Below are 27,491 nucleotides of genomic sequence, written 5' to 3'. Positions count from 1 at the left end.
ATTTTTGAGGAAGTACTCAGAAAGGAACCAGAGGGTGAACGCCTTCAGAATTATACCCTCTAACTTGCAGCTCACCACGTGACACACAGAGTCTCAAGAGACTAAGGGAGGCCCTGCTTTCTTTCCAGTTTTTGTTTTGTTTTGTTTTTTAGAGTAGGGGAGAGGATAGAGGGGGCAGAGGGAAAGGAAGAGAGAGAATCTTAGGCAGACTCTACACCCATTACGGAGCCTGACTCGGGGCTCCATCGCACGACACTGAGATCATGACCTGAGCTGAAACACGAATCAGACACTTAACTTGCTGAGCCGCCCAGGCACCCCCGATCCTTTCTTTTAAAGCCATTGTGCATGGCCATCTGCTTAGTCTTCAGACCCTGTGGGCTACTGACAACACAGCACCCCAACCAGCCGGAGCCCATGCCCATGTAGCCAGGCCCATCAGAGAGCCAGTTTCAGGGAGAGTGTCAGTAAACTCTGTAACAGCCACCCAAGTTTTAAATTCCTAGTCTGTATACAAGGTTCCAGTAAGTGCCACACTATACACCTGTGTCTACGTGATGGGCCCTTTCCTGTTGTGCTCTCCCTTAAGATGAAGGGGCTGCTTGTGCGGAATGTATGCCACTCAAGTTTGTCTTTGTTTTGCAGCCCACTGAAGTTCACAGTGGTCACATCAGCTAGGCTGAGCCTGGTATGTAAGGAAAGAATATGAGAAGCAGCTGACAAATAAGAAAATCCCGACAGCCCCCTTTCCTTTTCATCTGAGGCAAAAAATGATTTTTTCAAATGCCCTGGGTCTCCTTTCGTTAAATGAATATTTAACAAAGGGCCTGCTGTCCACCCAGGGAGTGAGGATAGGAAGCCGGTTCATCTCTAAATAGATCTTTGCATCCCATGGAAAAACATGTTTATAATGCATAGGAAGGACACAGGCTCAAAACTGCTAGCAGGAGAATATGCATGAACACATATGGACCAAGAATGCTAGGGATTACTTCAAAATGAAGATGGTCTAAAAAAAAAAAAATGAAGATGGTCTGTCTTGCTTGAGTTATGAGACTACGATTTTCCTTTTATTCTATGCTCCTTCTCTTATGGAGCACAGTCCTATCATCTTTGCGCTATAAAAAAATCTTTTTATGTAGCTTTGTCCATGATATCCAATTTCCAATATACTAAGGAACAGACTCTAGAACATAATCCTAATTTTTGGTTTTCAAAATTTTCTATCCTTCTCTCCAAAGCTATCTTTCAGTTTTCTTTTCTTTTCTCTTTTTTTTCCCCCCAGGGGAAAGCACGAATGCAGTCCCCCACTATCTTTCAGTTTTCTAACATAATCTCTCGAAGAGAGACTCTCAAAGAAAAGTCACTTTCTCACAGACTTTAGTTGTCATTCAATACTGTTCTGGTAGAATGGTGGGTGTTTTCCGCAGGGTGGAAATCAAGCCATCAAAAGAGGGGCTGTGGTGATGCCAGAATCAACCCCAAAGAAACAACTTCTACTTGGTCATGCCACCAGGTAACTTCTCTAGTGGGTTCTGATCCAGTTGATGTGGTCACCAGAAGGTCATTTCTCATTGAGAATGGAGTGGGTAAAAATAGATGTGCAGACACCAGAGCAGTCATGAGGTACATTTAATTAATACTCTAAGTTTTATAGCTGGGTCTCCAAATAAAACTTCCCTAAAATATTCTTCAATGGTCTGAAAAGCAAACCGATCTCGAAATAAAGAAGTTCCTCTTTCTGGAAACTCTATCTCCCTTCTCTCAACTCCCTTACATTGCAAGAGCCATCTGGATGCCTAATCAGGACCACCTATTGGTCAAATCAGAAAGATGTGAGCTTAATCCATTAAAATGTGGAGGCTGTGAGTTCAAGATGTTTCTGAGACATCTCTGTCGCTTACCCTCAAAGGACCCATACAACCCAGGCTACTGCCAGGCCTTTTCAGAACATGATTAACCAGAAGAGCTAAGAACAGACTGGATGTGCGTTTTTGTTCTATTTTCAGAACCACGCACTCGGCATCTTCACAAATTGCTGATGAGCTCAAGTAATTTTAGTTCTGATCTCTACTGATGAATTTTATTTCTTTGGACATCACAAACACTGCATTACCATCCAAAAAGGACTTTGAAAATGTCGTTAGAGTTCTCTGAAGTTTGTCTTAGGGTCTTGAAGATCCCTATGTTTCATGAGCACAAGAGATTCAAATTCTCCAAGGTCTTGGAAAGCCATGATGGGCATGGCCACTTACAACTCTCCACTCTTCTAAGCTGTAGCTTCCATTGAGGGCACAAGGAAAGGATGACCCACACTGACAGCTCCCTCTCTGTGTTCCACATCACATGCACACACACTTCTGTAGTGCAAAACCTTCTTTCCTCCACGAGGAGTGTGCTCTCTACTATCTGCACTCGCTTGTGTGAGCCCCATGACACTGTGCCTAGCTAGGGAGAGGGCTACTGGACACAGACATAGCCATTTGACTTTTCACAGTAATACAGTCCATCAGATAGATGCAAGTGGAGTCCCATCCCCAACCAAGGCTCTTTCCTCATCACCTCCTACGCAAAAGCAGCAACAATTATTTGACAGTTGAACCTTCTCAGAAATCTTAATTGGTGCTGGCTCAACCCTTGCCAATGCCAACACCCAGCCTTCGGCTTCACTTCCATGACTTCATGGTGCAAAACGCTCTTGATCAGAAGTGACTGTTTGGCAGTAGAAGTACCATCCCTGAGATGTAGAGATGTAAAGATAAACTGTCGGAAAAATGTGTAAGCCATGAAAGGCATTTCCAACTCTGTGATATGCAAGTGCCAACAAGCAGAAAGAGACTGTCTCGAAGCAAGAATTGGAAAGGCCCCAAAAGCTTAAGTTTTCAAACTACATGATAGAGATGAGGGACAATTCTTCGAAAGCATGCACAAAGGAGTCACAAGGGCAGTGACTTTTTTTATCTTTTCAACTCAGCAAAAATCCTCCCAACTTAATCTAAAAAAGAGTACTATTTTTTTCTTGTTTTTAAGATTTCATCTGTTTACTCATGAGAGACACAAAGAGGAGGAAGAGACATAGGCAGAGGGAAAACCAAGCTCCCCAGTGGGAGCCTGATGCAGGACTCCATCCCAGGACCCCAGGATCACAACCCGAGCCAAAGGCAGATGCTCAACTACTGAACCACCAGTCACCCCAAAAGGAGTACTCTTATACAGCTGATGTGTAGAAAGTGTCACAAATATGAGTGAGAGAATCTTTAAATGAAAGATGTGTTGGTGAGACACTTAATGAAACTGGTATATTTTCGATTTGGACATCTCAATTTTAACATTACCCAGAACATAAAAGCAATAGATAATTTTCCCCAAATCGGGGGTGCAGAAGGGGAAGCACCTCATACCAAAAAAATTTAAAAAGGGAGAGAGACAGCCCTGTATAGTAGGAAAATCCAGGTTTGGGAGCCAAGCAGACAGAAATTCAAAAACAGAGACGCTACATAAGCTCATTGAGACTTAGCATCCTCACTGATAAATTAGGACCAAGAGTACTTATCTTGCAGGGTTCTGGGGAGAGCAAATGATAATGTGAAAAGCACTTGCACTTGCACATGGACATTCAGCTACTCCTGTCGCTGGTGAATGAGTATTTCTGGATTCTAAATAAGATAGCACCACACGGTCTCCTAAATGAGGGTGGGCCAGGCTGGTTGGAAAAAAGAGGTAAACCTGGCAGGGTATTTTAAATTGGAGAAACAGGGGGCTGCCAGGAGGCCAGGGGCTCATCTCCAAAACAGAGGTCATTCACTGTGTAAACAAGATAAGGTGACCTGCACTGCTCCAGCAGCCAGCTAGCAGCTCTGGGCCCCAGTGCATCAGCTCAGCTCCTGTCCCCGAGCAGCTGGGCGGATCCATGGGCTGCCTTCCAGAGCCACACGCGTTGACCACTCAAATCAGCAACCTAGATCCCCTGAGCGTCTATACTGTGCAAACACTACGCTTGATACCTGGCACAAAGCTCCAGTTGAGGAGAAATAGGAGAAATACCTACACATCCCAATAGTTTAAAAAGTTTTTAAAAAAAGTTTAGGGGAGGGGTCCAGATTCCTTAATTGGAAAACCAAATCTAAAAATGCAATTCTTGGAGCACCTGGGTGGCTCGGTAGGTTGAGCAACTAACTTGGTTTAGGTTCTGGTCATCATCTTGGGGTTGTGAGATGGAGCCCCGAGTAGGGCTCCGTGCTCAGTGGGGAGTCTGCTTGTCCTTCTCCCTCTGTCCCTCCCCCTCCACTTGTGCACACACTCTCTCTCTAAATAAATAAATAAAATCTTAAAAAAAAAGAAGAAGAAAGAAGCGCAATTCTTGCTTGTTCATGCTTGACAAGTCAAGACAACCAAGTCCCTTAGGAATGTGAAGATCTTTAAAAAGCACACACAGCTTAAGGCCAAAGTCAAAGCTGTCTGCTCAGAGCAGGAGCCAACTCCAGTGGTGCTAAAATCGCTCAGAACATTTCTAATATATCTTCTTTGGAATTTCTTCTGGACTATTTTTTTAAACACCTTCGGGGTAGAGTTTTTACTTATTTAAGGTAAATTTAATTTTCACTATCAGAAAACAGTCATAGACCAGGGGTTAAAAGAATGTTGATTCTTTTCTTTTTCAAGATTTATTTATTTATCTTAGAGGGGGAGAGAGAGACAGAGACAGAGAGATAGCACAAGCAGGAGGGGCAGAGGGAGAGGGGGAGAGAATCTCAAGCAGCCTCTACACTGAGTGCAGAGCCCGACGTGAAGCTCAATCCCAGGACCCTGAGATTATGACCTGAGCCAAAACCAAGAGTTGGATGCTTAACCAACTGCACCACCCAGGCACCCCAAAACAATATCAGTTCTGAAGTTATGAGACTGACTTCTTGGGCTACTAATCTACCTGCCCCTGACCTGCTGTGCAACCCACCCCAGGGACTACCACAGATCGAACTGCCTGCTCCTCCTCCCACAGCCGGTGGCTCACATTCATGCTGTTCAACAGATATTTCTGGTTTTCTGCCTTTTAGACACACAGTAGGGCTGTGTTTCCCCAGCCTCTTTAGTTGGGTGAAGCCAGGTGACACGCTTCAGAAAGTCAGGACTTATGAACAGAACATTGGTGGGAGACTTAATTGCTAACGAGAGATGTTCTAGACTTCTCTTTTCATCCACATGGACCAGGTATGTTTGAAATGGTGTCTCCTCCATCAATCCGGGACCCTGACTGACGAGGATGGTCAGAATCCTCCAACCCTTGATCCAATTCTCCACAGACAGGTGGCATGAATGAGAAATAAGTCTTTGTTGTCTTAAGCTGCTAAGATTTGGGGGCTATTTGTTATTGTAGCATAGCCTGGCCTATCCTGACTAAAAGAATGAGAAGCCTTTCTCCAGCTCCTCAGGGTCCTACTGGGATTCAAAATGAGCCCTGTCTGCCTTCTCCAGGCAGGAGATTCTATCCTCCCTAGCAAAGGTGAAAGTACAGACCAAATTAGATCATTGCGTACGAGAATGCATTTCAGCTTGAATTCCATTTGACAAGCATAAATTCAAGGTTAGCTTCATGGATGCTTTATAAACTCCAGAGGGGGGAAAAATATGTAACAGTAGTAAAATAAAAATTCTATATTTTAAATCATGTATTGTAAGTTGAAATTAAATGAATACTTTTTTTTTTTCTTGGTCACATGCCTTATCTCAGGGAAGCTGAGTTTATTCTAAGGAGCCAATTAAATGATCACCAGGGCCAACCTGAAGCCAGGAACTTGAAGTGAATTGTAATCCAAACAAAAGAACAAATTGTGCTAATTTACTGGATCTGAAACCAAATCTTAATGTGACCTGTTTACCGAAATGTGAACCTCCTGAAGTTTGAGAACACTTGCCAAACACACCTGATGATTCAGTCTAATCAAGTAAGTGAAACTACATACACTTAAAAGCTTTTGAACAGGCTCAAAAGCTCAAAGAGCAAAACAAATTACAGACCAAACTCGAATGAAAGTAATATTTCTTTACACTGAATTGACTAAGGAAAGCACAACAGAACTGTGATTATAAATGCTTTTTTCAAAGTCAACATTAGAATAGTGTAAGCATTAAAACAATCAAGACTGCAATCATTTCTCCAAGAGCCTTTAATGCGTGTGTTTTGTGCAGAAGGAGGAAGGAGGAAGTTAGGGGTTCAGAGTTATAACAGAGAAGGAAAAGATCAAGGTGAGATGAACGGTTGCTTAGCCATGGGAAACTCAACCACCTCTGAGTCAGGGTTTAATCCCATAAAAAGGTCTAACACCATTTCTGCAAAGCAAATACTGCTTCATGGATGGACCAAACCTGGTAAGCACACAAGTCCTGGAACCTGGAATCCAGAGAGGCGAGGGTGCATTACCTGTGGAGAGCTGGGTGGGGAGGGGATTCATTTCCTTGTCCACCATCTTCTGGTACAAAGCCCTCAGGCTAAAAGGCTCCACAGTGAAAGGCAGGGTCCCAGTCAACATAGCATACATGTTCACGCCTCTGAAAAGAGAGACACCAAAGTATGAGACCAAAATGAGGCTCCCGGGAGAGGAAGACAAATAGGGCACAGGCTTGGCACAGCTTTAGCCCTGTTGCTTTCATGCTGACCTCAAGAGGCCTTCTTTCTGGAAAACTCGGTGACGTACTGGAGGAGCAAAAGTGAAAAGCATGAGTAAGAGCTTGTCTGTAAAGACTTGGACAATGGACTGTGGAGATCAAAGAAGTCTATGGAACTTCAAGGGCTACCCCCTAAGGAAGGGAAACCATGTCCTTCCTTCTGGAAGGAAGTCCAGACCAAATTATGTGAAGAATACCAGCAGCAGGCTGGGAGCCTGGAATAAAAGTAGTCTTGCCATTATGTGGTTTTCCAAGTATGGCTGACAAGGTGGAGCATGGAGGAGGCCAGACCAAAAACATATATAGGGCAAGACCCTGCACTTGCATAGGAGGGCAAGCCACAGCCTAGCCAGCAGCTCTGGTTACTTGTAAGTCCTTTGAAACAAGAGTCTCACCCCCAAAATGGGCCTGTTGCTCTTCCCTTGAATTCTGTTTGGGCCTGTAACTATAGAATTCTCCAGGGTGGGAATGGGGAGAGGCGTCTCCTCCCCACTCTTAGTTTCTCTATCATTGTTCATTGTAAGATCCCAGCACCCTGGCCCCGTGGCCCAGACGTGGTCGGAATACCTTCTGAATGGGCTTAACTGCTTATATCCAAAGCCAATCTAGCAGACGGCAACAGCTTCTTGGAGGACTTTTATTTTCCTGAATGTGCAAACCTAATATCATTTTGATGAGATTTCCTGATGGGGATGAAATGCCTGCCTGCCAAGAGGTCTCAAGTGTTCAAAAGTGCCCGAGGGAATATGTTTTAAAAACAGGCAATAGGATTTCCAGTCAAAACAAATCCAATGAGACTGATTGAAATGAAGACCCTTGGGGCCCAATTCCACGGAGGCGCCTCTGATTTACAGTGCTCCAGATCACGACAGGTACAGAGCCCCCGTGCTCCAGCCAGAAATCATTCTCAAATTGCAGCCATAACTCTAAGACCCCGTTCCTCCTCTGTAACTCACAGTGCAGTTATGGCCACAGATACATAAACATTCAGTCCACAAACACTTGCTGGCTGGCTCTCCACCCCAGGCAGGGGCTGGGTAGGGATGAACCAGATGGAGCCCTGCCATCTTCGATTGTAGGGGACAGTCAACAGGTAATGTCTAAGCACAATCCTTTCAAGTACTCAGTTTATACTAAGTGCCTGAAGGCAGGTGGCCTCTGCCAGGAAGGTTGAGTATATGCACCCGAGCTTCCACACCTTAGGGATGGGGATGACAAGTTGGGAAGACAAGATACGGAGACCAGAATGAGCCAGACATACACATACACAGAATCTACAGGAGCACTTCCCTGTGTGTTTGATGGAACACGCTCCCCAGGACAACAACAGATGTTGGTTGAATACAAGTTCCAAGGCCAAACAATTTGGGGAGCAGTCATCTGGTATCAGGTGGATTTAAGGGGCTCAGGACAGGAAGCAGGAGCTCAGGGCAGTATATTGGCATGTTGCCACTGAAGCCTGAGTGGGAGGGATGGCGGGCCACAGAGAGAAAGGCTAGTAAGGAATAGGTATGGGAAGGAGATGTGTCACTTTGTAAACCTGAAAGAGTGATAGAACTGAGGAAGCCAGGAGGGGCGGTGGGATGGGGTACTAGGGCTGGTAACACGCTTGGAAACCTACCATGCAATGCTAAACATCCTGGCTCGGAGGATTCTTGGAGACCAATCAGAGAGAAAACTAAGGAACCCCTCCACCCCCCAATCATAGAATTTCTTCATTCAAAGGGGTCTTGGACACGTGGCTTTTATAATAGGAAACCCTCCCAGAATATCCAGAAAGTTACTGTTGGGAGCCCCTGAACAATTTTCAAGACACGTGTTTCCAACTTCCCCAGTGCAGTTCATTCCATTCAGGACAAGCCCAGGCACGAAGGAGGCCCCCCAAGTACTAAGCCACAGTCTCTCTCTTCTCCTCTTTGGTGGTACAATGAGATCTGTCCTCTCTTCTCTGCTCACTTCTGGGCACCTTTGTCTTGGTCTAACATTCATTCATACCTAAAACTGAAGAGGCTGGTACCTATATAATATCATCCCCCCCCCACAGGTAAATATTGTCTAATACCCAACCTATACTTGTTTCTCAAACTGAGATACATAGGACACATCCTCGGGGATTCAGCAATTCCAAGCTTTGATTTTCTTTTGGTGATATACTTAAGCATCCTGGAAACCGCAACCAGGGCCATTGGACAGTCACCCCATAACCAAGTGCATACTGGGTTTCGGCCACATAACCAAGTACACACTGGATTTTGGTGCTTGCTTCTGCTTTGGTGCTCACCAACACACAACCTTTGCCAGAATAGATCACTTTTATTGTCACAGGTAATGAGAAAGGTGCAGCACCAAAGTCTGGTGCTCAGTAGAGCAACAGCATCACCTGGAAATGTTGGATTTGCAAATTCTTGGTCCCCACTCCAGACTCAAGGAATCAGAAGCTCTAGGGGTGGGTCTCCGCAAACTGGGTTTACACAAGCCCTCCACGTGCTTCGGATGCAAAGTCAGATTTGAAAGCGCTGGAGGGGTGAAAACGGGGTGGGGGGGGGAGAACTGATCGAGCCCATGGCAATGAGCCAACCAGCTCAGAGAGCCTGTGCCCAGCAAGGAGAAGTAACGCCCAGATCTTTTGAGCAATTCAGCTCTCACCAATCAGTAGCCATGGCACCTAACTAATGCTATTCATTTGAATATTTGGGGATTCTTTTAGTCTCGGTTATATTTAACTTGTACATTAGTTTTGGGTTTTTAGTTGTACTGAGCCATAAATAAAAGGAGTTTAATTTTACATTCGTGTACATTAAGCAAAATTTAAATCAAAGTAACGAAAGTCAACACCAGGGGTTACCAAGAATGTTCTTCCTTGACAAGAAGAGTGTTCAACACTCCAGTTTGAAGAATACTGCCCTATGACCTTTTATATTTCCCCTTATCTTTAGGGGACATGGAGCTTCTTGTCACGGGGTGGGGGGGGTTGTTGCATAAAATAGTGCCAAATGCTAGAGGAGATAGGCCATGACAGTAACGGAGGGAAATCCAAATGAAGGAGTTCAGTGAATGTAATATGTAATATGATGCCAGGGGGCCAACTCTAAAACCTTTACGAAAAGTCTCTGTCTTCGAGGTGTCGTTGAGACATCTCCTTGCCACCAAGTGGCTTCGAAAGATGATACTCTGGCCACTGAGTATCATTCTCCATTATCTGGCTGGGGCCACAGATAAAGGTAAAAGATGCCTGTTTTAAAGACTGTGCTGGTGAACTTGCACAAAGTAGTCCAACCAGGGCGAAGCAAGTGGTTTTTATAACTGATTATTTTACCAAACTGACTCCAGAATTTCATTTCACTTGGGGAAGTTTATCATCAAAGTTATCATTGAAAACAGTCATAAGTCCCTAAAGGGGACCCCGCTGTCTCACCCAGGGTCGCTCCTCTACAAAACATGGGTAACAAGAGTACGTTGGATAAGGGTCAAATGAACCAAGCCACAGAAAGTACTGGACGCTGGGCCTGGCACAGATTCAGTGCCTGATAGATGTGAATCTATCTACTGCTTCATCGGTAAGGTTTTAAAAACAACAGATACAAAGCTACAATTATATTTGTATCCTGTTGCCAGATAATGATGGAAATCTACGTGGAGAGTCATGCAGTCCCAGGAAATTTTACAAAGGAAACCAGATTGAGCATCTTCATTCCTTTCCCCCAGGCTTTTCATACATGTTTAATATCGGGATAAAGAGAAATCTTATCCCTTTGACATTTCAGAAGTATGTGAGGATACCAAGGGAAAAATGTGGAATGCAGTTTATAAACCTCTGTAATCCCATAGAATTAGTAGGAGTCCCAAGACATGTACAGAATTTCCTGATGTGTCTTTTGAAATATGGTCCAGGGGCTTTCTAACTTCTCCATGGCAGACATGGGAATCCCAAGAATCACAAATAGTGGGGCACCTGGGTGGCTCAGTGGTAGAGTGTCTGCCTTTGGCTCAGGTCATGATCCTGGGGCCCTGGGATCGGGTCCTGCATCAGGCTCCCCCCTCCCCCAAGGAGCCTGCTTCTTCCTCTGCCTATGTCTCTGCCTCTCTCATGAATAAATAAATAAAATCTTTCCAAAAAAAATCACAAATCTTTTTTTTTTGTTTAAGATTTTTAAATTTATTTATTTGAGAGAGAGAGAGAGAGTGTAAGCACGGAAGGGCAGAGGAGAAGGGAGAGAGACCCTGAAGCAGACTCCACACAGAGCACAGAGCCCAATTCAGGGCTCAATCTCACAATCCTGCGACCACGACCTGGGCCAAAACCAAGAGTCGGACACTTAACCGACTGAGCCATCCAGGTGCCCCAAATCATAAATTGAGAAAAAAAAGGGATGAGAGACCAGAATGAAAGTCTCAAACAAATACGATATGTGAGTTTTTCCAAACAGAAAGAAAGAAGGCTGAGTCATTACTGGGTGACAGAAAATCCAAAGGTAACTGGCCAGTGTGGAATATGCTGGCATCAGAAGAAAAAGGTAAAGTGACAATGAAGAAAAACAGAAGGATGAGGGGATGGGGCCCCATGAAATATAAATGTGGAATCTTTGGGATTCAGTCAGGAAGCCCAAAGGTGGTCCCCATGTCCCATCAGATAATGAAATACTCCCTGGTGGGAAAGCTGGAGTGTCACTTATCATCCAAGAGAGGAAAGACAAGGAGTCAGACCACCCTGGAGAAGTTGGCCAGCAGCTTTAGCAGGACACAAGAGACAAGGTAATGGACAGAGCTGCGCTGGCCCGTGTTGGGAACATCTGGCTACTGTTCTCACAGGGCCAATGGGCAGCATCCTCAGGAACTGCCCAGTTTACACCAAAGCGAAGCTGTGAGAACCTTCAGCTGACACACCCAGCTTCTGTGTGATTCTTCAAGAAAAGAATTGCCTGTGAAAAATGTTTAAAAACCCTCTCTGCCTAAAAGCAACATCTTTCCATCTTTTAGTATCAACTTTCAGTCCAACTTCTGATTTTAAGTCTTGAAAGTAGACTGGGAAGAGATCTGTCCACTTGGAGAATCTCAAACTTCATGGCTACTCCTTAAAATGGTCTGTGTTCCACGAGAAATTACTATCTTGTGGATTTTCAGCCTTTTTTCTTCCTTTTCCTTTCCTCCTTCCCCTCTTCTACTTTAAATGCACAAGCTAACTACACACACACACAAGTCTTAGATTTTATAACTGAAAAATCTCAGAAGCTAAAGGAATTTCTCTGTTTAAAGTCAAAAGCCCTAAGCTACCCAAAAGAAGCCACAGGGCTCCAGTTTCCACCTCCTTCTCCTGTCATTTTGAGGGGGTATAAATGGAGAGAAAATGCTATCCTTTCACATTTGACCACTGGCAGCTGGTGGTGTCTGGTAGTACTTTTTACAAAACAGAATCTAAGGCCTGAATGCCTGAGCAGGGCTGGAAACAAGATGGGTCCCCTGGGTCCCCTCAGCCAACTTGTCTACCCAAAGGGACAGCAAAGGGGAGAGATTTTTCCCACTAAGTGAAAAGAGATTCAGTGAGACTGGGGTGGTGGTCTGGGTGTGTTGTACACGACCTTCCACTAGGCACTAGGTCTTCACATAAATGTTTCGCCCACCCCGTGCACTCCCAGGGGAGCAAAGAGCAGCTTTGGTTGAAACAATACAGCATTTCCAATGCTTTGGGGATAGATCTCCTGATTCCCATTTTCCTTCCTCTTAGAGATTCACCAAAGTTCTCAAAAGAGCACTGCAATACTCTGAAAATAAAGTTAATTAGTATTCTTTTCATTTAAAAAGTACATCTGCATTAGTGTTTTTTTTTTAATTAGCATATATGCCACTCTGAGGAAAAGTCAGTTAACCATAAAAGCAGTTCACTACCACGGAATGAACATTTTTGATTTCGTGCCTGAAATCTCAAAGTTCACTGGAGATCAAGATATTCCAGGCATCTCGATTAAAGGTAAGACGTGAATGATTTGAAAGATATTCATATATGAAAATGAAGAAAATAGTGGGAAAAGCCCCAAGACAGCATACACCATCCCACTGACATTGTTAATGCCTGATTCACTAGAAGAGGAGGGTCCCGGGGGCCCCATTTGTCGAAAGAGCTCTCCTTCCAGAGGTTTCCGTGAGTGACAAGCTGGTTTTCTTTCCACGTCAGTCCCAGAAGTCTTGGAGAAAGGCCCCAGCCATCCGTCAAGGTCCAAACCTCCAGAGGCAGAAGTTTGCTTTTGATTTGAGAAGTGAATTCTTCTTCATTCTGTTGTTTCAGAACGATAAAAAGGGATGTTTTATAATAACAGTGTCTGACCCAGAAAGAAAATTGGTTCCATTTTCACTCTCTTAAATGGCCTTTTAAATTAAATTCTCTTTGGGTTTTCCATTTCCAATTCTGCCAGCGAAGTCGTGGGCACCAAACAGGAACCTAACCAGTATCTCAGACACAACACCCCGAAGCAGTGGAGAATTAATCTCTTCCAGAAGGTTCTGAAGTTTTTCATTTTCTCCAGGATCAAGAATGATAGTAATCAGGTTTTCATAGGTTCGAGCCTCTGCATATGCTGTTCCCTCTGCCTGGAAATCTTCTTCTCGCTCCCACCTGGCAAATTCCACTTAATGCCTCAGAAGCAGATTAAATTCTCCTCTGATGCCTTCTTGATCTGAGCCAGCTATGCAGCTCTATTTGTTCTGTGTTGTACCTTCTGACAGGCTGTAATTGTTTGCAGGCAACACTCGTGAGGTAAGTAGGGGTCTTCGTCGGCTCAGACCTCCGTGACAAAATACCACAGATGGGGTGGCTCAACCAGCAGACATTTATTTTCTCAGAGTTCTGGAACCCAGAGTCTGAGATCAGGGTGCCAGCATGGCCAGGTTGTGGTGAGCTCTCTTCCTGGCTTGCAGAGAGCCACCTTCTTGCTTTGTCCTCACTGTTAGAGACCAAGCAAACTCTGTGGGGTCTCTCCTTAAAAGGACTCTTATCCCATTATGGGTACCTCCACCCTCATGACCTCACAAAGTCTCCACCTTCCAATTCCGCCACACTGGGGAAGTAGGGCTTCAATATATGGATTTGGGGGGGGGGGCGGATACAGTTCTATCCACAGCAGCAGATAAGTGTGGTGGATTATAAACAAAACAAAACAAAAACCCAAAGTCCACAAATTCTTTCCCACTCGCCCCACTACTGGGTGCAATCTGATGACCTCTCTCTCCTTGATTCCGGGTTGGCCATGCAGTCTGCTTTGAAAGGTTAGCAAATGTGACACAGATGCTTCTTGGAAAGTGTTTACACACCACAGCTTGCCCTCTTTTACTCCCGGGAACTCTTCCGCCATCGTGTGAATGAAATCCGGACTATCTTGTGGTTTTCATGCAGCCAGAAACTTATTACCTACAGGTAGCAGCGATGACTGAGAATTTGGATTTATAATTGAACCATGGAGTGCTTTCTGCTGGGTGGCTGATGGAGGCTCCCGCTCCTGCTGGCTAAGGGATGAGCAAGAATTCTGTGAGTCTACTTCGTTCATCTGTTAGTGACCTTGATTCAGTGCAGGAAGCATTTCATACTTGCTGGGAAGGAGGACAGCTCTTGGGATCTGGAGCAGTTGAGTTGTTACTCATCAGTTTACTTTTGACCTTTCCCCAGATTTCAGAGCTTAAACAACAGAAACTGATTTTCTCACCGTTCTGGAGGCTCAGAGTCCAAGAGAGTTGGCAGGGGTTGGTTCTTTCTGAGGGCCGTGACCGAGATACCTGTTCCATGCTGCTCCCAGAGCTTCTGGTGGTTGCTGGCCATCTGGTGTTTCTTCTTAGCACGGAGATGCAGCACTATGATCACCGCCTTCAGCCCCACGTGGCGTTCTCCCTTCATCTCTCTGTGTCTAAACTTCCCTCCTTTATAAAGATATCTGTCATACTGGATTTTACGATGTTTTCACCGAATTACCCTGTCAAGATCTTCTCTCCAAATAATGTCACATTCTGAGACACTGGGACTCCTGCATATCTTTTGGGAGGAGAACACAATTCCATCCATGACACGTTGTTACCCTCCTGCTTATAATTTTCCAGTGGCTTCTCACGACCTTTAGGGTGAAACCCAAACCCCTTCCCACACTCCCCCACCCACCCGCCCCTGGCCTTCCCACATCCTGTTCCCTGCGTCTCGGGCCTTCCTCCCTGACACCTCTCTCTTCCCAGAGTTTGGTTCTACTCATCCCAAGGATTTGGCTTTGAGGTTTCCTCCTCTGGAGGCCACCACCGTCCTCATTCACTGCATCCCACCCACTTCCTCCACAGCGGTTCCCACACCCAGCTTATAGCTTTTAAATAAAACTGCCTGTCTGCCCCCTGAGACTGTAAACCCCACAAAAGGAAGCACACCATTGTAGTAGAAGCAGAAGAGATTGACAATTTAAGGCAAACTCTAGAGTCAAGCCAGCTTGGTTAAATCCTGGCTGTGTAGCTACTAGCAGTGCCACCTTGGGCAAGGGCTGAGAACTATTCGGGCCTCAGTTTCCCTGTCTATAAAGTGGGATAACAGAGCATTCCCTTGAAGGACTGTGAGGCAGATGAGATGAGTTAATACTTGCAAAGCCCCTGGAACAATGCTTGTCACTCAGTCAGAGGTGTGTGAGCGTGAATAGCGATCTTTGTAGGAGCAGGGACCCACCAAGGCTACTTTACTCACCCTCGTAATTCGGCACAGCACCTGGCTCAACAGATATTTGCCGAAGAAACGGATAGTTGGTAAGCTGTATGCTGCTCACATGGCTTCTTTTTATTCTTTTTAAGCTTTAGCAACAGCTTCTAAAAGGGGCCTAATTTATGCCATCCCTGTGAATCAGGCATGGGTCATGTGGCCTCATCTCGTCAAGAATGTTCTAGGGTCAGGTCACCCAGACTTGCTCCAGGGAAACCTCATTTCTTAGAATAAAACATGGTACTCCGTGGCTTAATGAGAGTGAGAATCTCCACCTCAGCTCCACACCACAGGGCACTGGATCCCAGACTTGTGCGGCTAGAGTTTCTGGTCTACCCAGAGATCCTCCGTCAGCCCCCAGAGCTATGCCACAATCAACGGAAAGACCACAGTCTGTATAGTGTGTTACTATTTATCAAAGACTTTCCCATATACTACTCGAGGGCACCAGGATAAGAATGAGGCCTGATTAGAGCTTTTCAGAAGGCTTTAAGCTGCACATCACCTTCTTGGGGGTGGGGGTGGGGAACAGGCAACTATGTGGAGAGGTGAGCAAAGAAATGTCCAGCTGCTCCAGACAGCCCAACCACGACAGAAGCCAGGGCGGAGGAGGGAAGTGAGTGTTTTGGGGTCACCTTCATCTCTCTTGCAGCTTCCCTCCACCTTCCCTCCTTTGATGCCACCATTACTTCCGAGTAGAGTCACTGCTTCTGGTTGATGGATGGTGACACAATAGGTGTCAGGAGACCAGGCCCCTCTGCTGTTATCCCTGAGTCCCGAAACTGAACAATCAAGCACCTGTGGTCGCTAAATGCGGATTTCTTTCCCAAGTCAAGGGATTTGGCAGTCAAGGGACTGAGGCAAGGGACTCAGGCAAAGTCTGAACTTATACCTGCCCCACAGATGACACTGCCTTTTGCAGCTGGTGCTTTTCATTACCCTCCTTGGATGTCCCCAGACGGGAGAAGTGATTTATTCCCATCCCACAGTCAGCACGAGGGGACGAGATGTTCCACGCAGGTGATACAGGTCCAGGAGCTCTCTTGCAGCTTTGACAATCTGTAAGGCTCCTTCCTTCTACCCACACTTCTAGACTCTAAGGAGCTGCCTGCTTTGCCAGTCATGGAGTGAAAAGGTCCCCCCCTTCATAGGCTGAGCCCCGTTACCATGACAACTTGTGATGACACTTACTCTGTCCCTGAGAGAGCAGAGTCCCTGGGAAAGCAGGGCCGGAGGAGTAAGTCGTCACCTGCCCTCCAACCGCCGGCTTCTCTTCCCCGTGGTCATTACGCCTCCCACTCCACCAGTCACATCACGCCCCTGAACCTCTTGGCCTTTCAGGCTGCCTATTCTCCATAGCCTTTTTATTTTTGTGTGTGTGCAAAAATTGTTCCTCATATAGCTCTCCCTTTAGCATAACTGAGTTCCCTAACTGTTTTGGAGAGAAGGTGATTATAGACTCAAACATTCATATTCATCCGTTAATCAATATTTACCAGGGGCAGATCATATGCCCGACACGTGTGAGAGTTCTTAAGCATTGAAAGAGACCAAGAATGGATTTCACCTCAAGTATCGACTCTGATCCATGGGCAGCGATTCCTGATGGCTGTGTTAAGAAGGATTCTGAGGCCCTTCTGGGCACAGGATGAAGAATTTGTGAATCAGCAATGCTCAAACAACCCAGGGTACCTGGAGGAGAAGGCTTCCTCTGCTAGGGCTTCCTGCTACCACTCCCACCCACTCCAGCAGCCCCCAAGCCTTACCCCAGGGGGTCACAGCACACACTCTCCATTTACAGCCTCCTCCTGAGAGGTCAAGAAAGTAATGGGGAGCTCAGGCTTCTGTGTGAAGAGCCCTGAGTGCAAAATGTACCTCCACTGCTTACACACTTACCCCCGGGCCTCCCTCCTGTCTGTAAAATGGGCACGAGAAAGCTGCACTGGCTGTCCTGAGGATCAAAGGGGCAATTAGCTCTGAGCACTCGGCCTGCCCAGGAACAAGAGCTGACGCCCCACTAACTTGTGACCAGCGGCACCCAAGTCCAGGGAATTCTGTTGTCCAAGTCCAGGGAATTCTGTTGTCCCCTGAATCTCATGCTGGGCTCCAGGTTCCCCTCACTTCCGACTAGAACCTGGACTCCCTTCACTTCTCGACGCTGGCCCTAGGTCCCATTGCTCTGTTCGTTTCCTCAGTCAACTAAAGCCCCTGACCCCGTAGCTTCTGTTCACCGGGATGAAATGCCTGTCCCTCCCCACCCCTTCCCTCCTTCCTCTCTCCCAGGCTCCATGCCAGGTGTCCCGCCCCATCGGCCTGCAGTGCAGGGTTTCCGGTAGGTGAGCTGTGACCACAGGGGAGCACCAGGGGAGCAGGAAACAGATGAGACACAGAGGCTCAGAGCCAGCTTGCGAGAGGCAGGGAGGGCTGCCCTGGGGAAGTGGCATCCCAGAAAAGAAGAGGGAAAGAGAAGGAGTATGGGAACAAGAGCAAGAGCCCCGGCTGAAGGCACAGTGCGTGCAAGGGACAGGAGACACAGATGTGGAGTCAGATGGGGAGAGAAGCAGAGGGAGGAGGATGGCTCCCAATGAGGCGATGGGGCCATGTTCAAGAGTCAGGCCTTTCTCTTCAGACCCTTGGAGTCGGCCTGGTTCAAATCCCAGCTCCACCACTCAGTAGCCCCGTGACCTTAAGAAATTTTATTAATGTCTCTTGCAACGGGTTTTTTCTTCCATACAATGGGGATACGGAGTGTAACGGTTTCACTGGGTTACCATGAAAATGAAGTCCCGTGGTGCCTGCCGTACACCAAGCAGCAGCAAACATTAGCCTTTCTCCAAACTAGATAAAGGAAGCGTAGCGAGGAAGGAGAGACATCGGAGAATTCTAGAAATGTACTGGATCACCACACTCTTGGTTCAAATTCGCCGCTCTCATCCCCAGCTTCCATCCTAATCAGCAGCCCAATCACTTTCTACAGCCCGTTTCCCATTGGTGAGGAACTTGGTCCCAACCCCAGAATCCAGGACCCTCCCCGCACCATTCACACATGACACTGAGGGACCCACCCACCGGGGGGACCTTAGGGAGACAGACTCAGCAGCCCTGCTTACCACCCATGACTCATCCCTTCAGTGTGTCCTGAGTTTGCCCCTGGAGACCTGTGCTATGCGAGACACTAGCAAAGCAGACCTGAAAGGTCCCATCCTCACTCAGCATCCTTCCCAACTGGGGACTTGGACAATAAATGGATTAACGAACACTAAAATGCCAGGCCTCCATGGGTGCTAGAGAGGGATGTGTGAGGGTGACAGGAAACTCAGAGATGGTCTCTACAGTGGTGACACTGCATTCAAGCTGGAATGTGGGCAGGGACAGGCCACCTGAAGAGCCAGGAAATGCCATCCCAGACAATGGAAATAGCAGGTGCAAAGCCCAAAGGTGGGAAAGATGCAACAGAGGCCAACGTGCCTGAGGAATTGTGAGCAACACATGGAGTAGATGGCGGAGAGGTGGGAGCGTGGGCCAGGCAGGAGCTGCTTTCTTCTGACGAGGATGCAAAGCCATGGGACAATTTTCAGCAGGACAACCACAGGAATGACTCATGAAACTAGAACATGAGTTCTGTGAGTTCAGGACTTTGTTTTCTTGTCTCCCCAGCAACGGAATGAATTTTGGTACAAGCCTCTCTGGTGGTCTGGGGAGAAGGGATCAGCTGTTCCAGAAGGAACAGCAGTGGAAAGCCGGGTCCCCAAAGAATCATCGAATATCTATCCCAGAGCCTGTAATATAACACCTCCTCATCAAATACTCCAAGGTTATTTCATCAGAAAGGGAGAGCGGACACAACAGGAGGGAGTGTTCCCTTTTATAAGTTCCATAACTCACATGGACCAGACATCGATTTTGGGGCCATATTTCTTCCTGGCAAGAAGTTCGGGCGCGGCGTAGGCCGGGCTGCCACACTGCGTGCTGAACGGGTCGGAGTGGCCCAGGATCCTTGCACAGTTGCTCAAACCAAAGTCTGCAAAGGGGGGAAGACAAAGCCGGCTCTGGATTAGGAAACTGTGAAAAAGAAGAAGGAAAAAAAAAAAAAACACAAAAACCAGGGGGCAGCAGGAAAGGAAACGTTCTCTCATGCTAACACATCATTTAGCATCCCAGAGGAGCACCAGCAGCTGCAGACCATAACCTCTGGATATGGATCTCAAGCCTGGAAACATTTTATATCAGGCCTCGCTATAAAATCCAGCTAGAGCTAAAAGTATGTTGAACCAAAACATTATTTTCATCAAACCTTGGAAATGAGTCATCCAGGAAAAAGAGAGGCTTCGCTTTCTAGGACTAAGGCAGGAAGGGAGAAGGAGCAGAGGCCTTGCAGTCAGCAAACTGACTTTCAAGTGGCCACGTGGGGGGAAAAGCTGAAGGAAGGTTCGTTTTCTCTGGCTGGGGTTGGCGTCACCCGGGGTGACACGCGATCCCACCATTTGGACTTGACTTTTTTGGCTCAATGTTTTCATTTCGTGCAAGTCTCTTAAAAATGCTCCTGATGCATGTGGGGAAATATGGGGATTGGAAGAGGGAAAACTATACACCCAATGATTTAGACGATGCTGAACGTTGCTGGAAAGCTACCGCCAGGAAGATGGCAATGAGAACTGAACTAAGCGACCTCCTAGCGTTGCCTTGCTCTTGGATGATGGAGCCAAATGGGAAAAGTAAAGAAGAGCCCAGTGCATCCAAAGCTGTGCTGGGCGCAGTACACCTGCTGTGTCGTGCTTACTCCTTTGATCCTAAGGCCGCTGCGACTGGAGGGTAATCAGAGCTGTCAGTGTTCTGTCCTCATCTGACGTCTTTCCTCAATCTTTGCTGATTCCAGAAGGAAGATTGTGGCTTCTCCTTTGAACTTCAATGTGAATATTAGGTTCTAGTCTCCCAAACAGGACATTCTGCTCACAGGGCTCTCAGTGGCCAGAGACTGGCTTGAACCAAACCCTTGTACTTTCTCAACTGGCAGGATTTAGACCTAATTTCACTACTGGGTTTTCTCCTTCACTAACGTGCCTCCACCTGCAAGCACATGATTGCTATAAAAAAAACTCAGGAAAAGAGGAACATGGGACAGGGTATGAAGTGACTAGAAGTCCATAAAGTGACTCACACTCTAGTGGTCAGGATGCACCACTAGAAATTCTCCCTACAGTTGCTGTGGGGACTGTGTCTGGAGATGGGGTGTTCCCAAATAGAACCCCTGCCAAGCAGAGCTCAGAAAACTCTTCAAAGCTCTGGGCTTAGAGATGAAGAACCAGAACCTACCCCAGGGATTGGCAAACCACCCGGGGAGGCTGCATGTGGACACATTTCACTCTTCCTTTGTCTTTTATGATTCCATGTTTTTTTCTCATAACATCCCTTTGCTCTCTACTCTTGCACCCCCACCTCCACCCGGCCCCCAATTCCTTGCCCCCCACCCAGTCCATACCAGTAGGTCCCATATAACCTGTTCAAGAAAGTCCCTACAGGAGCCACGGGGCCCTTGGCCTCCCATCTCAAGACAAGATCTCTGTGCCAAGGACCTGAGGACCCCTGTTCTCAGACCTCTCAGACCTCTGTAGTATCAATGACACAGGAAAAAAGGAAAAGGGCGAATATTTTTCTAAGAGGAAAAATCATAGCATGTTTGAAACTGGACAGTTGCTTAAATGCTTTGGGTCTGCAAATCATCCTAAAGGAATTTTAATAAAACAACAAATACATAGAGGACCACGGGGGCAGCCCAGGTGGTCAGCGGTTTAGCGCCGCCTTCAGTCCAGGGCCTGATCCTGGAGACCCGGGATCGAGTCCCACGTTGGGCTCCCTGCATGAGCCTGCTTTTCCCTCTGCCTGTGTCTCTGCCTCTCTTTCTCTCTCTCTCTGTCTCTCATGAATAAATAAATAACATCTTTTTAAAAAAAAAAAGAGGACCATGGAATAAAGATTACATTGTTGGGGGCAACATTTTAAGGGAAGCTTTACAAACAGTCATGTTAAAGGTCTGATCTCCCTAGGAGTTCTGTAAAATTTCTCTCTAGATTTCTGACATTAAATCAAGAGACTCTGTGTCTAATCTCAGTGGGGTTCCATTAACAGCAAAGCATTGCCTCATTCAGGTCACTCCCTCCACTCCCCAACGGGGGTCTGTAAAGAACTGCTGGACACCAAGAGGGCAGGGCGAGATAAGCAACTGGGTCACCCCCAACCCCCCTCCCACCACCCGCCTTACCCTCCCTCTGCTCCCAGGCAAGCTTGAGAACACAGTGCCTTGCCTTATCTTAAGCACAGTTTCAAGAAGATAAATTAGCAGATGATCTGGTGAGGGGAGGAGAGAAAATCTGCATTTTAAATGACTTAATGTCGACCTAGCCAGAAGGGTTTCATTTAAAATATACTAGAGAAAAACAACTGGTCTTCTCCACACTTAAAAGGGTAATTATTAAAATATTATACGTGTGGCTATAATTAGAACCCTGAAACTACAGTGAAGTCCACCTGCCCGTGTGTCACCCAGGTCTGCCTCAATTAGAGTTGGTAAATACATAAACCCACTATCATTAAGTTTTCCAAGAGCTGCAAAATGAATCTTGCAAAAACGCCCCAGGGAACGCTCCTATGGAAAACTGAACTGCAAAACCTTCTAAACTATCAGACATCAGATTGCTTTTTCTTAAAGGGAGGGGGGGGATCTTGATTAAATCAGATCTTACTCGCAGTTAACTCTAGTTTATTTGAAACATGGCGGACATGGCTTAAGTCAATTTATTTGAAATCAAATTATTTCAAAGAAGGAAAACTATTATAAGAAGAAATGGAAATAGCTATAATCCATCTTGGAAAAATAACTAGGTAATTCCTTTGAAGCAAAGGTTTGAAGAGCTTTCAGGTTGCAAAAAGACATTGGGATCCAAATGGCCCGATCCAGGGGCAAGAAAACGCACAAGACCCCAGGCCTTCTCTCCCTCCAGGGCCCACCACTATCTTTGTGACTGACCCATTGGGAAAAAATGAGGAAAAGCGGGTACAGGTAAACACAAGGCGATTCCCAGTTGTCTGCTCTGGTACTATAATGTCTCTTTTGAGTACAGATGTACGATAGGCCTTTTGGTTGATGCTGGTCACAGGGACTGGGAACCACATAAGAAGTTTAAATAATGGGAAAGCCAACGATCAGAGCCTCCTCTCCAGCAGTCTTAGAATCTGTGGTCTTTGACACCTCGCTTCCGACAGAACCCACCGATGTCCCAGCTTGCGTGCCAAGCCAGCAACTGCCACACTGAGCAGAGACTGAGCAGAGATGAGTCTGAGGCTTCTGAATCCAAAGAACCTCCTCCCACCCTCCTCAAGGGGAACTGTGGGCTCCCACTGAAATATATCATAACTTCCTCTTATTTGCATGGGTCCCCTCTGGGAGGGTTTGTTGGGCAATCTGTGAGCTAGTTACAAATGCATCCACTGTTCACAGAAATTGGTTCTTCTAGAATCTTAGAGCAAATTTCTAACCAATAAAAAGAGCTGTCCTTTAAAAAAAAAAACAGATTTTATTTATTTGTTCATGAGAGACACACAAAGAGAGGCAGAGACATAGGCAGAGGGAGAAGCCGGCTGCCTGTGGCCAGCCTGATGCAGGACTTGATCCCAAGACCCCCAGGATCATGACCTGAGCTGAAGGCAGATGCTCAACCACTGAGCCACCCAGGCGTCCCAGTACATTTCTAGTTTTTATACATGATCGTCTAGGGCTATCACTGGGGGGAGAAAGAGAGAGCAAGCCCAGAGGGGAGGGGAGGGAAGAGGAAAGGAGAGAGGCTATAGGAGCAGTGCCCAGTTAGGACACGGAAACTTCCCTCTGGTGACCTGCTTCAGCCTCTGAACGGTGCAAGATGGAAGTGAATTATTTTAACTTTTACTATAACAGACATTTGGCCTTCACGTGGCCTGTTTTCTTATCATCCGCTGCCATTAGGGCAACTCTGTCTCTGACCCCTCCACATTTTCTGAAGACAAGTTCCAGGTCAGCGCTGCCAGAGAACCTAAATAAATCTCCTTTCCTCGCCCCCCCTCCCACCATGATGGGCCTTTGTTTAATGACACGGATCCCGGAAACCAGGACCAGAAAGACATCCTGCAGGCATTTCAACATCTATCTTGTCTTAAATGCTTCTGTGTTTGGTTCTCAGGATAACTGAGATGCAATAGCGATGATAAAAAAGAAAATTCTTGGGACGCCTGGATGGCTCAGTGGTTGAGTATCTGCCATCAGCTGGGGTCATGATCCCGGGGTCCTGGGACTGAGTCCCACATCAGGCTCCCCTTGGGAAGCTGCTTCTCCCTCTGTCTGTGTCTCTGTTTCTCTCTCTGTGTCTCTCATGAAAAAAATAAGTAAAATATTTTTAGAAAGAAAGAAAGAAAGAAAGAAAGAAAGAAAGAAAGAAAGAAAGAAAGAAAGAAAGGAAGAAAGAAAGAAAGAAAGGAAGGAAGGAAGGAAAAGGGAGGAAGGGAGGAAGGGAGGAAGGGAGGAAGGAAGAAAATTCTTTGACTTGTCCATTTTAAGAAATATAATCCTTAAAATCTTTGGGGGGTGGATAAAAACATGTTTCCTCTTATTAGTTTTCTAAGGATCGTTATGTTCAGTCATTAACACCTGTCCACGGTGCTTAATCAGCCAGCCAAGGCGTCTGGTTTGGGGAGCCAAAGAATCTAATTCGTTATTTGAATGATATGTTTCAGAACCTAGAGATGGCTTTTAGTATTTGCCAAACAAAATTTCCTGCTTGGGTACAAGAGTTAAATTCACGACGTTCTATTGATCGTTCCCTTTTCTCCTAATATAAAGCCTTTTTCAAGCCATTGAGAGGGAAGAAATTGCTTGCACCTGAGGTGGGAAAAAAAGAAAAAAAAGAGAGGAAGCAACGATGGTGCTAACATCTAGGTGTAAAAATGATGCCATGAGACTTTAGCCAAGAGCAATCGTATAGGCAAACAAAAATGGAATTCTTCTAGAAAGTGAGTCATGGAGTGAACTCGCTTATGGCCTTTGAATTATGAACCAATTATGACTCACTTTATCCTGGAACCTCCTTCTGATTACCTTCCTTCTAAATTATCTCTCTGTGGGGACTTCCCTCTGCACAACCACCATTGTACGATGGGGCTTCAATAAAGATTATAATAAAAACGGAAGGTTAGGGGCAGCCCTGGTGGCTCAGTGGTTTAGCGCTGCCCTCAGCCTGGGGCGTGATCCTGGAGACCTGGGATCAAGTCCCACAACAGGCTCCCTGCATGGGGGCCTGCATCTCCCTCTGCCTGTGTCTCTGCCTCTCTCTCTCTCTCTCTCTCTGTGTGTGTGTGTGTGTGTGTGTCTCATGAATAAATAAATAAAATCTTAAAAAAACAAAAATAAAAAAAACCTGGAAGGTTAGTTGGGTTCCCTTTTACATGGGTACCCCATAGTCATTGAAAAGTGAATTAAGCCATGGCTAAGCTTAAAGTATTACTTCTGAACTGAACTATTTTCCACTATTTTTATGAAATTTTATGGTTAGGGGCACCTCGGTGGCTCAGTGGTTGAATGTCTGCCTTTGGCTCAGGTCGTGATCCTGGGGTCCTGGGATCAAGTCTCACATCGGGCTCCCTACAGGGAGCCTGCTTCTCCCTCTGCCTATGTCTCTGCTCTCTCTCTGTGTCTCTCACGGGTAAATAAATAAAATCTTTTTTAAAAAAGAAGTTTTATGGTTAATCCAAATAAAAATAGCCTCTATAAAAATTTAGGTCCATCTTTTTTTGCAATTTTTGCAAAGCTGAATTTTGAATAATCCAAAGAACCAATAACCAACAAATACTTATTTATAGCTGTGGAATTCATTTTATGGTCACTTTACAGTTTTTCTACCTTCCTGATTATGTTTACTATTAAAATTAATTCTTATTTTCAAAACCATTATTAAGTATTGGAGTGTTGTAAAAGGAGGTGATCTAGAGTATTGTCTGGGATTAGAAATAGACCATGAATAATTTTCAAAGTCAATAATCCAGCAATAAATAACAGAATTGATAACACAACACTTAAAGGATAATCTTGCTTTAAAAAAAAAAGTCATACCAATCAGCTTGATATTATTGTCTTCATCTAGTAGCAAATTTTCTATCTTCAAGTCCCTGAAATAAACAAAACCACAGAACATTACAGAGAGGCATTTGAAATCGTGGAATCAACATTTTGCTTCTGAAGGCAATCAAACTGTTTGAGAGCCACTTTGAACCAACCCAAAAAGCTTTCTGCCAAAACTCACACAATCGATAAGTAAATATTTATAAAGATGATATCATTAATTGCTGCAGACTGAAAAAGCCAAAGCATTTCAGAAAAGCAGAGAGCACTGAGGGCAAAACACATCGTGAGAAGTTTCCGGAAGGCGTGGGATCAAAGCTGAGACCTGGAGTTTAAATAAACGGGGTTGGGAGAGGGTGAAAGAATTATTCGAAACAGGCGCTGCCTGAACAGGTGGGGAAATACAAATGTGGCCACACGTTTGTGAGCTGGTGAGCCACCAACCAGCGTGAGGAACAGTTTCGAGGAAACAGCTAAAAAAAAAAGTGAGAGGTGACATAATTTGCCAGTCTTTCAAACTCCATGCATGGAGCCCAAGTGTCATCCACAAGTTGGCAAGTGAAAATCTACTTAAGCAAGCAGGTACCACGGTGGGCAGAAAACCACCTCCAAAGAGGTCAGGTCCTAATGCCTGGTATTACACCCGAGTAAATATTAATGTTACATCCCCAAAAGGAATTCAGTGTGTGGATGGAATGAAGATCGTTAGTCTGTGGGGGACTCTGATCATTGACACAGAGGTGACTTGAAGAGCAGAAGGAAAAAATGCACAGGCTCATGCTGGATGGGAGGTGACTTTGGCATCTGTGCTCGCGGACTGTAAGCGGGCAGGAAATATGTTGGCCTTGCTTACCACTGTACCCTCAGGACCTTTGCACATCCCAGGTACTCAGTAAACACACATGAATCTACATTACCAGAGAGATAGTTTGGGATTTCAGAAGAAAAAAAAGCCACATGGGCAGAAATACACATTTGGGGGGATGCTTGGGTGGCTCAGTGGTGGAGCATCTGCCTTTGGTTCAGGTGGTGATCCCGGAGTCCTGGGATCAAGTCCCGCATCGGGGTCCCTGCAGGGAGCCTGCTTCTCCCTCTGCCTATGTCTCTGCCTCTCTCTGTGTCCCTCATGAATAAATAAATAAAATCTTAAAAAATAAAAAAGAAGTATACATTTGGTCATCAAAACCATCAAAGTCGATGAATACAGTATAAGCATCTTTAAGCTGTAGCCTGTCAACTCAGATACACCTTGAGGATTGGATGTTAAGAACATGCTTCTCTTACAAACACACCAAGTTTTATTCCATGGTTCTGAAACACACAGCATTCTTGGTCCAGTTTTTCATTTTTCCCATTTTGAACAGAGAGGCACAGTCACAAGAAATCTTTTTTCCTCCTAGCCCTACTGAAAGGAACAGAATAGTGTGATCATAAGCAAAAATGGCAATGGACAGCAGTACTTCCAAGTCGTGAGACAAAAGGGAGCAGTTGCTAGGACTTTTGGTAAACGGGAGAGCAGTGTCCCATTTAACGGGGACAGTTGCTCCCAGCTCGGTCACGGCACCACCAGCTCCTCCTCTTCTCCAAGAGAAGCTAGAAATCTGGATTTTATCCAAGTTTTAAATGCTAGCAACACATTCACATTTAAAACAGTAACAACCACACCGCATGGGCCAACCTCGCAGGCAAGACGTGGCCTGCAAACCACCAATTTTCAACCTCAGTACTGGGAGGGGGGTGCGGTTGCTGAGTCTTAAAAGGACAGGAGATGAGCACTGGGTGTTATACTACTATATGCTGGCAAATTGAACTCCAATTAAAAAAATACCAAAAAAAATACCAAAAAAATAGACATCACCTATAAAAAAAAAAAAAAAGACAGGATATTGCTCAGGGAGAAGATGGGAGGGGAGACGGGAGTCAGGGACACTGTTGTCACGGGAACATGAAAAGGAAGCATTTCAGGATGGAAAGAAG

At 45.8% G+C, this 27,491-nt stretch overlaps 1 protein-coding gene and 1 long non-coding RNA gene across 4 annotated transcripts in view; one reads left to right on the top strand and one right to left on the bottom strand.

Moving 5' to 3' along the window:
* Positions 1–27,491, bottom strand: part of HUNK (hormonally up-regulated Neu-associated kinase) — a 106,688-nt gene that overhangs the window by 24,536 nt on the left and 54,661 nt on the right. For all 3 annotated transcript variants that reach the window (XM_049104530.1, XM_025449758.3, XM_025449759.3), the window contains exons 3-5: positions 25,506–25,561; positions 19,259–19,394; positions 6,419–6,546 (exon numbers count right to left, since the gene is read on the bottom strand). In XM_049104530.1, the coding sequence (XP_048960487.1) occupies positions 6,419–6,546; positions 19,259–19,394; positions 25,506–25,561 (320 nt within the window). The remainder of the gene's footprint in view (positions 1–6,418; positions 6,547–19,258; positions 19,395–25,505; positions 25,562–27,491) is intronic.
* On the top strand, positions 13,702–15,025 carry LOC125754109 (uncharacterized). The gene is made up of 2 exons (XR_007407534.1): positions 13,702–14,179; positions 14,318–15,025. It is a non-coding gene; the product is annotated as an uncharacterized LOC125754109 (long non-coding RNA).

Source organism: Canis lupus, chromosome 31, assembly GCF_003254725.2.
Source record: "Canis lupus dingo isolate Sandy chromosome 31, ASM325472v2, whole genome shotgun sequence".
NCBI classification, from domain to species: domain Eukaryota; kingdom Metazoa; phylum Chordata; class Mammalia; order Carnivora; family Canidae; genus Canis; species Canis lupus.
Note: the sequence above shows the minus strand (reverse complement) of the source record. Positions and strands in the feature narration are given on the sequence as shown.